Source organism: Tribolium madens, unplaced genomic scaffold (genome assembly GCF_015345945.1).
Source record: "Tribolium madens isolate multiple individuals breed KSU strain unplaced genomic scaffold, Tmad_KSU_1.1 Scaffold_11;HRSCAF=98;Tcas5.2_LG3b, whole genome shotgun sequence".
Lineage (NCBI taxonomy): Eukaryota > Metazoa > Arthropoda > Insecta > Coleoptera > Tenebrionidae > Tribolium > Tribolium madens.
The window spans coordinates 3,608,980-3,623,105 of NW_025400975.1; the positions used below are offsets into that span (position 1 = coordinate 3,608,980).

General features: G+C 31.0%; 1 protein-coding gene across 3 annotated transcripts in view; it reads left to right on the forward strand.

Annotated features, from left to right (window-relative positions):
* The window catches only part of LOC123006952, an 11,446-nt gene extending 1,090 nt beyond the window's left edge, over window positions 1-10,356 (forward strand). The window contains exons 2-4 of one of the 3 annotated variants that reach the window (XM_044401910.1): window positions 5,576-5,709; window positions 9,250-9,511; window positions 9,722-10,356. In XM_044401910.1, the coding sequence (XP_044257845.1) occupies window positions 5,576-5,709; window positions 9,250-9,511; window positions 9,722-9,810 (485 nt within the window). In that variant the 3' untranslated portion in view covers window positions 9,811-10,356. Of the gene's footprint in view, window positions 1-5,298; window positions 5,710-9,249; window positions 9,512-9,721 lie in introns of those variants that run through there. The other 2 variants (XM_044401920.1, XM_044401929.1) reach the window with 2 other exon arrangements.
* The last annotated feature ends 3,770 nt before the right edge of the window (window positions 10,357-14,126 follow it).

Consider the following 14,126-nt stretch of genomic DNA (forward strand, 5'->3'; position numbering starts at 1 on the left):
TTTCTAAAAAAAAATTCAAATTTTCAAACAAAAAAAAATTTTTTGTTTTTGCCAACGGTGGCTCACTTATAATGAATTACTGCTAACATAAAAAATTTGAAGAAAATTGGTTAACAAGTATTGACGTTAGAGCAATTTTGTAGTTATAGTGCTAAGCTAGCCAGTTTACAAGTGAGGACTAAAACCGCTTTCCAAATATTCTAAAAAATTTCGAAATTACATAATTCAACAGATTGTTTTTTATGTACAATCAGTGCAAAATTTAGAACAAATTGATCCACATCAGGGCCTCAAGCCTCAATGAACAATTTTTTTATTCAAAATGGTCCAAGAAAGTTCAAATTTTCAAACTAAAAACCATATTTTGTGTTTTTTGCCAGCAGTAACTCACTTAAAATGAATTACTGAAACAATAAAAATTTTAAGAAAATCGGTCAACGATTAATGAAGTTAGAATTTTTTTTAGTTGGTATTATTCCTAAGCCAGTAATTTTTTTGTTCCTTCAAAAACTTCTTTTATATATTTTTTTCTTTTCTTGAATGCATTATTTTCTTCACATTAGCAGTGCTCGTTACTCAAATGACCTTTTTTTTGAAAAAATAACTGGTTTTAGCGGTTTTATAGATGGAAAGTTTCCCTTAATTTTTAAAATTTTTCTGATTGTTTAAACATTCAATTTAAACCATTTGATAGTAATTGCAAAACGGTTTATGTTTCATATATTTCAATTTAGTTTGTAAAATTTTATCTTCATTAGTCTTATTAATAAAGTCTTTTTGAAACTGCAAATTTATATCTGTGTTCAGACTTTGTTCTCCAAGTTAATTTTTCTCTGTATCTGCTACTGCTTTTAAGAAATTATTAGCAAAGTGTGGATGAGTTATCTACAATTAAATTAAATTTAAAACATAGAGAGCCCAACTAAAATGCATATGCAATGCAAATTTGCACTGCACTTTTGTTGAATATTTGTGTTTGTATGTATTCATTACTACAAATTATATTAAATATGTTTTACTCAACATGCGAATATTTTACATTAATTAGGGAAATATTTAGAAGAAAATTTATTGGTATTTTTGTTGGAGAAATTAAAATAATAAACATTTGCATTTTCAGCTAGTCTAAAGACAAATAATTAACGATTAATTAAAATACCTGTTTTGTTAATCAGAGAAAAAATCATCTCTTCTCTTTTCTAGTAACTCACTATAATTCGTTTTTTGACAATTTTGTGAATACTTTGTAATAATAAAGTAGGAAGCAGTTGTGGTGTTGGCATTGTTTTGCCATCAAGTTAAGTAAAAAAGAAGCTGTATCCCCTGTAACTGTCGAAATAACAATATAAACGCAATCAAACTAAACATACAAATCGAGCACACTAATGCACGTTCGACGACAGTAAACACAAGAAAGCCATCGAATGTAAAATGAAGCGTAACAGAACGAAAGAGAAGTATTACCATAACGATGTGAAGCAGAAGATTGAGAAAACAGAACGAAAACATTGTAAAATCAAGTGTCGGCTTTCGTTTCCATAAAATAATCATTTTTCTTGATGGTGCCTCTATTATGATGTTTCAATCGTTCAGACACCCCCGCAATTTAGATTTATTAAGCGGCGTTATCTCGATCTAGAAAGACACATGCGAAACGGGCATCAATTTTAAACAAGCAAACCTAACCATCATTAGGAAGTTTTTTCATGTGCCTTGGTAAAAACCGATCGTTTTAACGTCCGTCGTAAAGTTCGCGATATTGCCTTTATACATCTGTTTGCTTATACATGCGCATGTAAAACATGAACGGCCGAATCAGCGATATTTCCTTGATTTGTCCACTTTTTCCAGCAAATGAAACCTGCTCAGGCAATAACGCAATAAAATAAATCCTTTTCTTTGTACGGCGCGGATATAACATTCAAATAGGGCTCTAATTTCGACCGAGCAAAAACCATTTGCATTGCTATRAGGGGACGATAAAATCGGACTTTGGAAAAAATCCGCGTGCTGTTTATCGGGGAAGGGCTGCATTAGCCGATGAGTGCAGTTTTTACTGCTGGGAATAGGTCGGGTGTAATGGAAAACGAAATGGGCTTGCATGCGAAATAAATTATCAAAAATGCAATGAGTCGGGTTTATTGTTAATCCGAGGGGTGATAAAAAAATACGGCCTGGAAACGGAGAGAAGCCTTGCTGATTTTATATTAAAATTATTTCGGAACGTAATGGCGTTTTGTTTTATTATTTGTGAAAAAATAAATGCAATGGTAATTTGCTTTTATTTACATTTTTTTATTTTTAAATTTGAATTGTTTGAATTCGAAATTATTGTTAGGATGCTTCCGGAATGGAATAAAAAGCTTCATTTTGGTGATTATTGGAATGGCTTTGCTCAAATAATTGAAATTTACAACCAAAAATTCAAAATTAAATTCAACAATTTTTCATCAGGAAGTTACTGAAAAACGATAAAACAGTACTTTCATGTACTAGAACTATTTTTTCGTGGTTTGACTTTTGGAACTATTAAATTCACCTTTAAACTTGCTTTTGTAACACTCGGTGTATTGTGGTAATATTAGTTTTTCATTATTATCATAATTTTTTATTTGATGATATTGAGTTAYAAAATATASCACAATACACTAACGATTAAAACTCTGATTCATGGATGTTTAGTAATAACCGTTATTTTATACATGCAATGCCAATGAACTCTTTTATTGTAACTACATGAAATTACTCTTTGTGTATGTAATAATCCATTTAAATTTACATAATTTATTAATAAAAGGGTTAAAAATGTTACGAAAATGTTTAAAAATTAACTACAAGAGCACAAAAAAGGACTTTTGGAAAAATGGATCCATTTCCAAGATTCAAAGTCTAACATTTGTGGTTCAATAATCTATAAAATAAAAGAATCGTTTCAGCAATATTCTTGATAGGTTCATCTTCAACTTTGATTAATTTAACCACATTTAACTATTTTTCTGTGAAAATATACAGGCTGTTCCGTTTTTATTGTTACAAATTAAAACAAATTCATAAAAAAATCATATAAAACTAACCCTACAAATTTCGTAAACGTAGCTATTGTGGAATATATTCTTTCAGTTAAGCATCAATAAAAACTTTTTGTAAAAACAATATTAATTACAATTAAAATTTTTGAATAGGTAATTTGCTTTAAAAATTTTCAGATTTAATAAAGTTTGATAAAATGCAATTACCACTAAATCATTTTTCTAAAGAAAAGTAATAAAATAAACCACAATGTCAAAAAATGTTACTCCAGAATGTTCACTCACGATTCAATTACATATTAAACTACTACTAACAATAAAATAGAAGACTGAAATTATGTACGAAGATGATGCATAATTTTATAGGCAATGAGTAGGGACTATTTTTTTCAAGTCAAAATTAATAGTCAAAAGTGGACAAAGATCCAATTTACCGACTGTTTTGTCAACTCAAAGGACAATTTCTATTAATGACATAATATTTATTTTGCAGACTATTTCGAAATTTTTATAAAATTTTGAGGAGTTATCGGTTTTATTGATTAGACAGAACACTCAAATTTAGAACCATTGCATAAATACTAAATACTACTTATCACAACAACTTTAAGCTCGATTAGACTTAGAACCCTGTATACAGGGTGTCCCAGCGAGTTGAAAAAGTTCATTAGTGACCTATAAATGGTAAGATTAAAATCAAAAAAATATATATAGATACTAATCTAGTCCATCGCCTAAAATTATTTTCAACTATACAGCGTGTCTGAAAAATAAGTTACAATACAAACTTGTGTTTTTTTAAATGAAACACTATATGTTTCTTAGCACTTGTAGATGTAAATTTTTATGACAATGTTTTTAAGCTAAACTTTTATTGGTCGATTTTGCTTAGTTTTAAAAATAAGACGGTTTTTTTGACGATAACATGCACTTTTTAAAAAATTACACAAAAACTAAGACATCTAGAAATATTTTTCTTACTACGCAAAGAAGAAGGTACAAGCTATAAGCTTGTAACATTTTTTTAGTGTGTGGCATTTGCAAAGATAAAAATGAAGGCGTTTGTTAAAAGTTCAATAACTTAAAAAAAATTAAATGGAACACTCTATTTATTGTTTTTACATTTAAAAGATTATTAAATTGTCTTTCTAAAATTATTAACTTTTAGGTGTTTTTAATCAATAACTTAAAAATATTTAACGTTAAACATAAAAAAAATACTATTACTATTGTTTCCGTAGCCCAAAAAATGATCAGTTGCACAAGACATGGAAGAAATACCACTTAATAATCACATTTGTGTTAAACTGAACCCATTATTCTTTATATTTGCAAAAAAATAATTCAAATTTTAGTATTTATAACGACTTTTACAATCTCTGAATAAATCAACGGATAAGTGATTTGTGGTGTTGTCATTGTTGCCACAATTAATATTGAATGTTATATATCTTTTCATTTATCAATTCCAGACATTAAAAGTTTACTTTTTTAGTTAGACAATTTATCTATCTATTTGATGAAAAAAAAAAATAAGGTGATCTATTAAATTTTTTTGAGTTTTTCAACTTTTAACAAATTTCTTAATTTATTAGTCTTTCCAAATGCAAAACACTAAAATATTGCTACAGCTTTCAATTCTGTACTTTCTTCTTTGCAGAAGTAAGAAAAAATTTGTTCTAGCTGTCTTAGTTTTTGTGTAATGATTTTTTAAAAAGTGCATGTTTTTGTCAAAAAAAACGTCTTATTTCTAAATCTAAGCGAAATCAACTAATAAAAGTTTAGTGTATAAACATTGTTTTAAAAGGCTACATCCAAAAATGCAAAAAATGTTTCATTTAAAAAAACTTAATGGTGCATGCTGTGTGGTTGAAAATAATTTTAAGTAATGCACTAGATTACTATCTATCAATGTCCTATACAATTTTGTTTTAATTTTACCATTTAAAAGTCACTAATAGACTTTTTCAACACGCTGGGACACCCTGTATTTTAGTAGATGAAATTTTGTGATGTGTTATATTCGTTTTTGCGAAATAATGTATCTGAGAGTACAACACGTGGAGTTTTTTAATGCAGTATGCTTTCAAGAAGGAATAATTGGGGCACTTTCACACTTCGTCTTTAAGTGCTGTGCGCTTAGCATGCCTCTTCTTAATTAAGATGCCCACTCCTCCCTCACATCTACTTTTCCATTATTCAGTAGTGCTCGCTGAATAAATATTGAATAGTAGCAAAGAGCGAGCTAGTCTAGGTGTATCTAAGCTTCCGTAATTGCTTTATTCAACTCTAACAATAGGCGCAAATATAGTGCGTTACAAAAGTATTATGCTACATAAATTTTGCTTTAGTGACTAAATGAAATTTATTGGTGGAGATCCAACAACTCGTAACTTAATTTTAATTAATAGGAGCTTTATTTCGACTTTATATACAGTACGAAGTGTTATAAACGGTTTTAATTAATGTCGCTTGTTTTAAGAGTTTACAGAAATCTGCCAGCAAAAAGCTAACTTTATTATGAGGGCACATCTTTATTGTTGCAGCTTTTCCGCAAGAGGACCCTGTCATTACTGGGGTAGAGATGCAATATCAGATCGGCGACGAGATTACACTTAACTGTACTTCAGGAAAGAGCCATCCGGCTTCCATTCTTCACTGGTACATCAACGAACAACAGGTACGATATAAAAGCACTTGACTCGTGAACGACGATAACTAAATAAACATCAATATATCAAGAAGCAACATTGTTGCCAACAGAAACCGATCTTTTATTCCGCCTCGAAATCGATTTTGTTACGTAGGAATTCAAATAATTCAAAAAAAAAAATGCAGCGCTAAACACTAACAGTTATAGAAATACAAAAATAACATTTTCCTACGACCATATACGAAACTAGATCATAACGCACAATTACATATGCGCGAAAATTGGCAATATCGTTCGAGGTTAAAAATTAGTGGGATTTGTTTTCGCGCTGTGTGTTAGAAACCTAACGCACAATTCCCACTCGAATGCTTTGTATTTTTTTATTCAACGTATTTTTTTGTATCCATTATAAAAAATAAATCGTTATTCAACGTATTTTTGTATCCGTTATAAAAAATAAATCGTTATGAAAAAAAAATATGTTCGTAAGAAAAAAATTATTTATAGTCGTAGGAAAAATAGTGTACAAAACTTGCAGGAAAGTGTCTAACGCACTCACGGGATTGCCTGCACTCGGTTAACGCCTCGTGCATTATTTTTCACTTTCTGTGCTCGTTATGTAATATACTATAGAAAAGGAATTTCGTTTCGAAAATAGACGGAATTATGAATTTTAATTTCACATTCTCCTTGAGAATTATTTATACGTGTTTGAGAAGAATTCGCCGCACAACAAGAATCTAAAAGTAGCATAAAAGAAGGAAGTGTGACGAAATTCAAAAAAATCTCAAATAATAAATCATAAATAAAAGATTGCGAATTATACTATTTAATGTGTTTGTTATCTTCGTTGCAACACTCATAATGACTAAATCAAACAATAATATATCAGCCAATTTTATCTCATAATGAATTTGATTTCCTCATTATTTCAGCTATCAATAACAATTTTGAAATATGTTTGAAATCAAACAAAGCATTTACAAGAACGTTATTTATAGCTAAATACGTGATCTGACCAAATGTTACATGGTTTAGCACAGTTGTATGGTAAAGTAAATCAAATATATGCTGATAAATGGTCRCAAACAGAGTTGAGCAGTTTTATTGTCGTTTCTATTAAAATTGCAAAAGCAGTATGAATTATGCCAATATCTACACACAATTACGAAAACGGCCAAATGACTAAAGTGGGCAACAAMTACACGAAAATTCTTGAAGAATTACAATAATCACAGTCGCTTAATTTAAGAAGTTAATTGTTAAAATTAGAAAATCAATACAGRGTGTTTGTTTTTCGAGCTCCACCATGGGGATCTCAGTTAGTCTAACAGGGTCCAAAGTTGAGTGTTGTAACTCTGACATCAAGAGTGCCTTGGAAAATACGATGACAAAATTTAGATTTCTTGTAAAAAAATGCCTTAARGCCTTAAGAACGTCCTAGTTAAAAACGTCTAGGTCTTTTAGTTTTCGCTTGAAAAAATAAAAACGAAAATWACAAATAATTTAAAAACTAATAATGATACATTAAATTTTCTTTCAGATTATTGTTTAGCATAAAAATGCGCAACTTTGCCCTAATTTAACTGACCTCGTATCTCTTATAATAACTGAGATCCCCATGGTAGAGCTCGAAAAACGAATACCCTGTATACAACGTGGCTCAGAAGTAAGTGCAACCACGTGCAGATTTGTCAAGTGCAACATTGTTTATATACCACATTTTTGAAAACGCAACAATCACTTAGATTAGAAATTTTTTTAGAAAGAGCCGTTAAAATCCAATCATTATTTCAACTATAAAAATAAGTTACGTGCAATCACAGAATGCTCGATGTTTTACAAGAGGCAAAATGCCTCAAAAAATATTGATTTTGAAAAAATGGTACATAACAGTTTTGTTGTTCTTGAGGAGATCTATTATTGCACCACGTTATCATAATAATTTTTTCATTAAAAAATTCGTATTTTTACTTAACATTTTTTATTTAAGTGACTGTCTTATTACATGCCAAATACATTATGCTTGATTTTATTTAAAAGAAAAAAAATTACTGCTACGAGTATATTTATTGTATAGATAGAATTTTTACGATGACAAGAAATTCTAAGTTTAATAACATTAAACCAGTTTCTTAGTCTATATTAAAAGCTTTTGTAATAGGAATAATTATACAGGCTGTCCCGACGAAAATTTGGACCCTTTAAAATCTCCAATTTCGTCCAAGTTTAGAAAAAAAAAGGTATAAGTAAAATAGTTTTGAAACAACAAGTAGTTGTTTTCATCAAAAGTATTTGTTTATTAATATGAAAACCAGCAATTACAACAAGCAAGAGCTTTTACTTTCACATGAATACTTATGCTAAGTAGCAGATGCTTCTTTTTTTAATACCACCCCATGCAACCATGATTTTTTTTCAGTTTTGAACCATTTTGTTTGCTTACTGTAAGAAAAGACAAAATCTGATAGGGTAAGTTTTTTTTTKGGGGGAAAGTCCCCGATAATTTCGACAAAACATTTTCAAATCAAATAGTGTGGAGTTTAAAGAGGGGCGAGCGGAAAGCTGCGTTCCCCTTATAAATTTTGACCAAACCTGATAGTGTTAGTTTCACTTGGAGACAACGCTACCAATAATTTTGATAAAATTTTTGCAAATCAGATAATGTGAGGTCTAGAAGAGAGCGAGCGGCGAAGCCGCGCTCCCCCTATAATTTCTACTTTTTACACATTTTCTAACCCGAGAGGATTTGATATCAGTTTCTGCTAATAGCAGATGCTTGTAAACATTTGCTTATTTTTTTAACACCACCCACTGTCTATGCAACCATGTTTCTTTTCAGTTTTGATCAATTTTTTTTGAGATTACTGTAAGAAAAGACAAAATCTGATAGTGTGAGTTTCTTTCAGGGTCAAAGCAATTTTTTTGAGATTAGTGTAAAAAGAACATATGGCTCAAAATATCCTGAAAATAAATTAAAATTGAACTGTTTTGGGATTTTTTCCAAACTTGGACGCAAATTTTAGTTGGGACACCCTGTATGTATATTTGGAGTAATAAAAAATTGAAAAAAGCATTACTAATGCTAAAAATTAACAAAGCAGTGAAGTTTTATGTTTAAAAAAAAATAATGTATGTTGTGCTACAACTATTATTGTTAATGCAAAATTTCAAAAAAAAAAATAAAAACGTCTAGAGTGGCCAGTCATATTCTGATCAAAAAGTACTGAAACACAGAGCTCTATTAAATAAGTATAGAAAAGATTCCTAATTTTGGGTTGAAAATAGATCGAAATAGGTAGGTAGTGATTTGTGAAATGTTGTTTAAGACTTTTGACAAAATTCGATAGTGTGAGTTCTACTCGGGGGCGAAGCCCCCGATAATTGTATAAAATATTCGCTAATCAGATAGTGTAAGGATAACTCTATAACTTTTGACAAAATCTGATAGTATAAGGTTTCATTATCAGTTTTTAGTAACTCTTCTAATGAATTGCAAACACGTCAAGATATCAATTAAGTGAGCTAATTTAATTTTTGAATTTGTGTGGAATTTTTTGTGTCTAGGTAACGAGCCAGAACGCGCTGATCCGCTACGCCCCCATCCACCACCGCCAGGGTCTGATAACGACAACCCTCGGCTTGCGATTCACCCTCGGCGCCCACCACTTCCAAGGTGGTTCCATGAAAGTCAAGTGCATGGCGTCGGTGTCACCGGCGTTGTGGCGCAGCGACCGCGAAAGCGTCGTCCAAAACTTGCCGATAAAGGACATGCGAGAGGCTCTCCTTCTCGGTGAGTGGACCACCTTCATCCAATCCCCCTGGCATGGTGTGTATTACACTATCATAGCATTGGCGACATTCTTAATGAGGATTTTTTACACATTTGCCGCCCCATTTTACCACCCCCATGAAAGTTTAATCATCCAATCGGGGACAAAAACAATTGTGTCCAACACGAGTTGCATTAATAATGTCGCCGAGTTTGGTTCATGAATCGTTAATGTCACCCCACCCCTAATGCCCCCCTTTTTTCCAGTGAAAAATTCCACGACCAGGACGACGAAATCTTCCCCTCTCGTCCGTCTGGTGATCCTCCTCTTCGTCACAGTTTTCGCCCTGACGTAATGTGATAAATAGTTTTGTGACAGTGTGTGAGTGTTGTTACACCCGCCCTGAAGACGTCGTAAACGTCGAAACGACCTGTGGTGATTAACAGTCGTGCGGGGTAATAAACTCGGCCATCTTAGATCCATGAAATGACCCCCCAAAGTCTTCATCCGCCTCCTTAAGAATCAAAACTCGTAGGTTTAATTTTGATCGATTGTACCAAGACGTGCAGAGGCATTGAATGTGCCCTAGACTGTACGTGTTTTCGTAATGTGATATTTTCTTTTAATGTAATGATACACTAGTCTAAGGTATTGACGCTTTCCGCTGTTAAAACTTTTATTACGACAGTTTTAATTATGTATGTACTTGGAGGGACGGATTGTGAGGCTCTTTGACGTCCCTCCCATGTTATTAACTCTACGACATGCTTTTGCACAATGTAAATACTAAATAGGCTATATAAATACAATCAATCATTTTTTGATAATTAAGCAAAAAAAATTGTATTTATTTTCCATCATCCATTGTATAAAGAAACATATTTTTATCGTTTATCAAAAAATATTACAATAAAGATGAATAAAGTGTGACTTGAATGTTATTCGACTGATGTTTTACTCATTTTACCACCTCATTTACACTAAAAACGGACTTTTACGACTTGTTTAGAAGAGGGTTGCTTTGTTAATTTTTAATTAAATGGTGAAACTTTTATAGTTGGGAAAATGAAAGAACCTAAAGGTAAGTATTGGTATTTTTATTTTCAGTTCAAAGTCGCACTTTTTAATGTATTCACCTGAAAACACGTAATCTTTCTCCTAATCAAAAATTTATTAAGTTTTAAACTAAAAGGTGAAAATTGCTTCCGCAACATGTGGCACGTTTAGTCTTTAATGCCTTCATTAACATTGCCCACATGGCTTTGTTGGAACTTGCCATAATTAGCAAAATGGCTCTAACAATAATTCTTTTTTATCTAATCGCAGCGTGTTTATTATTCATTTCTGTCATGTTTTGGTGTTACATTTTATATGAACTGAATTGTTTGCATTTTTGCCAGGATTTCACTGACTCTAATGTATTTATTTTTGTTCGTTGTTTAGTTATACTTTCAGTGTATTTACTACATAATTATTGATTATTGTTAATTACAAACTAACTGTACATAGTAAACATTCATCACCATTTATTATTCATATTTTATTTAACTGGTATTAAATAAAATTATCCAATATTAATATTTTACACATGGACAACAACAATAGTATACAGGGTGCACCAGAACTCGCGCCCCAGAGAAAAATTTCAAGTAAGATAAGTTACCAGGAACATGAAAAAAATGTTTAAAAAATTCTATTTGTCAAAATTTTTTGACATTTGACATTTTTTTTATGTCTATTCAATGATACCTACTGATGATCTTTTTTACAATTATTTAGTAAAGGTACCAGAATTTTGACAATAAAAGCCATAAATAACATTAAACAGATTTACAATTTAGAATACAGCTTCCTTGTTGCCTCTCCTAATAGCCTGTAGCAAAAAAACTTGAAAAATTATTTTTCCAACAGAGATAAATTGAGTCAAAATGCAAATTTAAAGTCTCAGAACTTCGAAATTTTTCTAGATAGATTTTAACATTTTTTCCATGTTCCTGTTATCTTACCTTATAAGGCATTTTTCTCTGGGGCGCGAGTTCTGGCGCACCCTGTATTATATCACAAGGTAAAGCGGGGCTGTGTATTACCCGAGATGCGTAGCATCGAGGGAAATAATAAATGTGAGGCTATAAAAAAAACTACTGTGTTTTATACAGGATGTGTCAGAACTGGCGCCCCAGAAAAAAATTCAAGTATATGAGAAGATATCAGAAACATAGAAAAAAAGATTGATATTTATTCTTTCACATTTGACATTTTTTTATGATACTGATAATCTTGTAAATGTTTTTTTATAATTATTTAATAAACCTACAAAAATTTTGCCTGTAAAAGCTACAAATAATATTAAAAAGAGTTACAATTTAGGAGACAGTTTCCTTGTCTCCTCTTATAATAGCCTATAGCAAAAAAACTTGGAAAATTATTTTTCCAACTGCAATAAATAGAGTCAAAGTGCAAAATTTAAACTCTCATAACTTCTTAATTTTTATAGATAATTTTTTCAACATTTTTTCTATGATCGTAGTATTTTACCTTTTTCTGGGGCGCGACTTCTGACGCACGCTGTATAACATTTTCTTTACTATTACCTACAGTAATTGATTACTTATCTGAGTTAGTAAATTAAGTTGGAAGTATTTTTTTATTTGTATTGTAAATGAGGTTATGTCATTTTTGTACTTCTGAATCTATTACAAATGTTTTGTAACTTTATAATATAAAATATTTGTTGAAATAACAAAAAAAATGCAACAAAAAGAGAAAAATTTGCCTTACTACTGGTAGTATTTCAACATGAAATAAACACATTTGTTGTTTTGACAGTTTTGACATAGACAGAAGAATTAGAGGTGAGTTTATTCTAATGTTTTTTAATGAGGACGCTTGTCTTTTGTATTTAATTTTGCAAAATTTGATCTGAAAATACTTCCATTACTATTTGTGATGATACTAGTTTTAAACAGTAATATTCTACACAATTTTTTATCAATAGTGACCCACCTCTAATCCATTATTGCCCTTGGTGTGTAATGAAAATGATAGGAGAGAAAAACAACTTCACAACCTCTACACAAAATAAGTAATGGTATGTACCTATTACCCTAGTGGTGAAAAAAATAATAATAAACCAATAAAACTTATATAGCTTTTGGATTTAAATTCTTATTATTCATTAATTAATTTAATTAAGTTTCCATTTACTTTGCATTACCAAAGTTGTTGTTTAAAAAAACATTAGTTAACGTGTAACTAAGATGTTTGTTTGCTTTTATCAGCAAGTACTTACATAAATTGCTGTAATTTATATGTTTGTTGAGCAAACTTTAACATAATCGATTTTTAAGAACCTTGCAATGATTTAAAAATTCTATGTTTCGCCGTGGCGGTAAATTTTAATAAAAGTGTTGCTTATTTCACTCGGAAAAAAATTTCTTGGCAAAAAAAGATTAAGCTTCCCTCCAGCTCGTGAAATAATTTTTTCATCATTTTGGCCATTACATCGGCAAATGGCAAAACCGCAGAGCTAAGAGTCTCGTTATTGTGTGAGCCCCGAAAGCCGTCGGCAAGCCGGCGAAAATTAGGTTAATATTTAAAAACAACACCTCGAAGGCTACACGGAACTTGCGCTGGTTAATTTACCTTTGTTAGAAGCCACAAAAACGGCGCCAGACGACGCAAAAGGGCATCCTCAGTCTATATTCGCCTGAAAACTCAGTGCACAGGTGGTTTGTTTCTAACAACAACTTCCAACATCAACACGACTTGAGCCTCGAGTGTGTTATGTTTTAGGGCTGCTTCTTGCGAATTGATTCATATATTATGGTAATAATAACAASAGGAGTGGCGTGTCGCTAACTTTGCGTATATATGGAAGCAAAGACGACAGACACAGAGATTACCAACTACTTGCWAACATTAATATTATTATGCATGTGCGAAATGCACAACTTCCMACTAAGGATTATCTTAAACGGAGATGAAAGGTGCACCAGACAGGACTTTAGAGTCGCGTTTACTACTTAAAAACGACACTGGAAGTGTGAATTTTGGCCAGGAGCTAGTCTTTGGTGCTAATTTTCTTAGTCATCAAAAAATCGTTTCACCTCGTATAATAAAAATAAAAAATTCACCAAACGACAGAATAATTCGCAACAGTTTAACTACTTTTCAAAAAATTTGAATCAAAATTTTATTTTTTTTTCTATTTTTTCACTTTTTTTTAATAAAATGTATATTAACCTGATTACAAAAATTGAAAATAAAACACAAATATAATGTTTTGAATCTGTCTCTTGTGTTTAGCATAGGGAAAATGCAATCAAATCATTGTTCGACAAGACTGCAGTGGAAGCGTTTGTATTGGCTCTAGAACAAGAGTCTTGAAAGCTTCTGCATTATTCTGTCTATCTAAATGAAATTTTACGTTTTTATTATTTTTTGTAATATAGATCGTGCTGCTTTAAAAATTTTTCACGCTCTAGTAAAATTTTAATAAAGTCACGTGCAAAAATTGCCAACATGATGATAGTCATAAATAACGTCTTTGCCTTTAATGTTATTTAAGAATTTTGTGGCATTATCAATAAATCACTTTGTTCAAGTTTGTTATTTATCGTTGTTCAATTCACTTTATTACGGCGATTACGAGTATGTTACGGCTTTATTAAA